Source organism: Hyalella azteca, unplaced genomic scaffold (assembly GCF_000764305.2).
Source record: "Hyalella azteca isolate HAZT.00-mixed unplaced genomic scaffold, Hazt_2.0.2 contig1977, whole genome shotgun sequence".
Lineage (NCBI taxonomy): Eukaryota > Metazoa > Arthropoda > Malacostraca > Amphipoda > Hyalellidae > Hyalella > Hyalella azteca.
The window spans coordinates 3191-7252 of NW_025932267.1; the positions used below are offsets into that span (position 1 = coordinate 3191).

Below are 4062 nucleotides of genomic sequence, written 5' to 3' on the forward strand. Positions count from 1 at the left end.
GCGCACCAGATATTATTATTACCTGTGGTTTAACAAACAATATTAATTAAATCTAATATGAATACTTCATTATTAGAATACCCAACTTAAGTCCAGCGACTCTTGAGATGTCGCGACAGTTGATATTGTTGTTGCCTCTTCTTCACTTTATCATTTGCGCAAAATTACGATGACCGAGATCACCGCAGGTTGTATCTTGAACTTCTTCACCGGCGCGTATAAATATACGTCGGTCGTTACTCGTGCTGCTGATGTTGCTTCGCTCATTGATGTGTTTTCTAGCTTCTCTTCAATGTTGTTCGACGCCACTACCAGCATTCTGGGATTTTAGTCGTCTCTGATCTCTTGAAAAGCAAACAGAAAGTCGACGCTGCTGATGCATGAAGACGCCGCCACTGTTATTTGAAGCCGCTGCTGCTTCTTCAAAGATGCAATTGAACTTTAAGTCGCTGCTGCTGATTCTTGAAGTCGCTGCTGCTGATACTTTTTGTAGAATAGAATAGAATAGAATAAAAGTGTCGGCGTTGAAGAAATAGGCCCATGGCCTGTTGCCGATTCTTGAACTTTTCGTGACTTGATTCACAAGGGATCCAGCCTTTGGAACCCGATCTTTTCATAACTGACGATTGATTGAGATAGCTGCTGGACTTATTGCCTGGTCCGTAATTTGCTAGGCATTTAAGACTGAACATATGCTCCTGCATGCTTTTCGTGATCATTTTTCTCTATTCTTCCTCTCACTTCCTGCACTGGAACGTTGTAGTTCACTTGACTTCTATAGTCTGCGCTGGTGTATCTTCTAGTAGATGTTCTCCTTTCTTCCTTATCAGCTCTTGATACACTCTCTGAGGAAGACATTTTCACTGCACTTCACTTCAGTTCACTTCCCTGGCAATTTTAATTGTTATTACGCACTCGGGCGCCACTGTCAAATTTTATAGTGTCGCATGACATACCCGGTATTAACATTGGAACAGGGAAGGATAATGACAAGACATGTATCTAAGCGCAAGTATTAAAGATAGGTTCACGGGATACACTAGATAGAAGTTACAGGATCAAAGCACAGTATGTGCAGTAATTTTGGAGATAGAGTATAACGACACTGCGTGTTGGCTCAGAAATGTTGGGAATGACTTCTTCATTCCCGCGAGCTCTAGGGTGTGTCAGGTTACTTTTTGTTTGTTAAGTCTGGCTGTTTGGCAACATTTATATTTCTTTATTTTCCAGCTGGTGTAATTTTGAAAATTATTTATATTATTTTGCTTTTGATATCCTGACTAATGCTTAGAAATAAGCCTAAAATTTTCCCTAAATGAAACTTTTCATATTCTTCTTATTCCCAAATATTGACAATTCTCAGTTATTCATACAGAACAAATTCAGCCGCCATGTTGCCCAAGAAATGCTCACAAACCTCATAATTTTCCGCAGCCGGATCCCTCGCCCCAGTCCATGATCGGTTCTGTGAACTCCGCCGCTGTGGGGCCACACTCAGGAGGGCCTTTCCCTGCGTCTTCAGGCCTCACAACATTGGGCCACCCTGACTTATCACAACAATAACAACAACAATGTGTGAGACCCACGGGTTCTGTCGTGGTGAAGCCCATGAACGCTGGGGGTGCTCCCGTTGGTCTTATTGGTGGTACGGCGCTGCCCATCAAGATGTCAAGCTGCCCTCTGCAGCAGCAGCAAGTCTACAACAGCTCCTCCTTCACCTTAACGTCCTCAACCAATCTCTCCTCATCACTACAATGTAATACGAACCTTACCTTGAATTTAGCATCTTCAGTTCACTCTTCTCCCGTTAATATTCTATCGTGTTTTTTGATGGGTCCATCTTGCACGTCCATCTTCCCTGGAGGCGCATGCACCATGGCTCCCACTGTAAACAACTCCTTCAGATCGCAGCTCGCGCCTCCATCTTACACTTCAACTGCCATGAATGTCCCCAACATCCCTATTTCTGCTCCTCTAATAGTTTCTGCATGCAGCGGAGGTGACATCTCAAACACTTCGCTGTCACACTTCTCTCAAGCTCCTAATATAGTCGCTTCGTCCAGCCCTGCTGTTACCGACAGCAACAACTTGAGCCTCCAGACTTCCTCGCCATGTACCTCCACAATGACAAGCTCTTCTTCTGTCCTTGCTGCCACTAGTGGATCAGCTACTCTTCCTGATGATAAAACTGAAGTCATGAACTTCAGCAAACAAGAGCCTATGGATATGGACGTCACGAAGGAGCCCTCGTCACCTGAGGGCGCTGATGTCGAAGTAAAAATGGAGATCAAGACCGGAGTTAAAGATGAGCCGACTTCACCTGAGAGCGACTTCAATTCAAAGAATATTGATGGTCTCTAATGCTCCATACATCTAATGCAAGTATGCGCTGGTTCGTGAAAGAAGCGATAGTAGATTAGCATCACAAGATGTTTGTTTGGAAACCAATGTATGAATCAAAATCTGTTCCTAGCAGCATAGCTCGATACAGTTGTTTGTTTCCAGACATTAGTAGTTTGTTTTTTTTATCATTCGAATGAAATAAATTTTAGGCACATGTACACATCCATCATGCATAGTGTCCAGCGCCCAATTGCGCCCGTGCAACTGTTCTTGCTGTCCTGTTCGATCCTGGGGCATTTGATCTTGGGCTGATTTGATGTCATATGGTTTACTGTGCGCTGCTATGATGTTGGTTCATTTGATCGTGGGCTGATTTGATATCAGGCGCTTTGATCGTGGGCTGATTTGAAGCTGGGCGGTTTAATGCCAGGCGCTTAGATCCTGGGTCAGGCGTTCTGATTCGGCGGATGGATGCTGGCGACTTTCTGGTGTGTTGAATTGATGCTGGCAGCAGGTGCTTTCGATTTTATGTCTATTTGTATTGCATTTTACTCATACTTCAAAATTTGAATAGCTAAGATTTTTCCTCCTTCAGAAATTAATGTTGAAATGTAGACGAGCAAAAAATTTGTTTTTAGTTTGGGATAATAATTGGTGTATACATCATAATAACTTATAGTTTTATTTTACCTGCAAATTCAGTGAGGCTGTGATTTCTTAGTTAAGGATGTAAATTTGTTAGAGTTGTGCATATCTCTTCTGAAGAGTTGTAATGCTCTTACACACGGTTTAGGCCTAATGCCAAACAACCGCAACCCTCTGTGCTTGTCAGAAGTCCTATGGGACTTCGTGTTCTTAGGGATGCTTATTCCTGAGCGCCCCACTGCTGAGCTCGCGGTGTCAGACTGCGGGTCCCAGTTGTGGGGGTCAAGTTGTCATGTAGGTAGGATTCCTTACATTTCCCTTCTCTGTCTCTCGCGTGAGGGCGGCCGATGTCCCGTGTAAGCGACCTCTTGTTCGAGTGTCTTCGTTTCTGTTGCTCTTCACCTGTCCTTCTTTGTCACTTCGTCTCTTTGAGATGCTAACGCTACTTCTTTCGAGCCAGCTTCAGAGGGCTGGTCATCTGAGAGCTCCTGCCCTTTGTGGGTGATGATTAACTTGAGACTTAGAATAATGGAGACCTGCCGACCTGCTGGCAATGTTATATTTTTTTTACCTCCGGTGCCAAATAGCTTGTTATTTGAAGCGCTAGCAAACCATTCTTCCACTACTACTACTTGTTATAAGTTTTTGAATCTTACGTGCACGAGTAGCGAACGAGGAATTCCATTTAATATAGCAGAGTAGTTTTGATAAGGCCTTATTAGGCTGTAGCCGATTCTTAACCGCCCGGCCACCTTGCCGATTTTGACCAAAACTGTCACAGGAAGCAAGAATGTAACCCAGAACTAATCTGTCGCCGGAAGCAGGGATGTAACCCGGAACTAAACTCGTAGGAAGCAGGGATGTAACCCGGAAGTAAAACTATTGCATGAAGCAGGGATGTAACCCCCGGAACTAAACTGTCGCAGGAAGCAGGGATGCAACCCGGAACTACGGAACTAAACTGTCGCAGGAAGCAGGGATGTAACCCGGAACTAAACTGTCGCAGGAAGCAGGGATGTAACCCGGAACTAAACTGTCGCAGGAAGCAGGGATGTAACCCGGAACTAAACTGTC

At 44.3% G+C, this 4062-nt stretch overlaps 1 protein-coding gene across 2 annotated transcripts; it reads left to right on the top strand.

Annotated features, from left to right (window-relative positions):
• Positions 1–1115: 1115 nt before the first annotated feature.
• LOC108665939 lies at positions 1116–3012 on the top strand. Of its 2 annotated transcripts, none has more exons than XM_047884758.1 (2): positions 1116–1161; positions 1435–3012. In XM_047884758.1, the coding sequence occupies exon 2, from the start codon at positions 1609–1611 to the stop codon at positions 2359–2361; it is 753 nt and encodes a 250-aa protein (XP_047740714.1). In that variant the 5' UTR covers positions 1116–1161; positions 1435–1608; the 3' UTR covers positions 2362–3012. The 2 variants fall into 2 exon arrangements, with proteins under 2 accessions (XP_047740714.1, XP_018008235.1); XM_018152746.2 differs by having other exon boundaries at positions 1119–1161; positions 1453–3012.
• The last annotated feature ends 1050 nt before the right edge of the window (positions 3013–4062 follow it).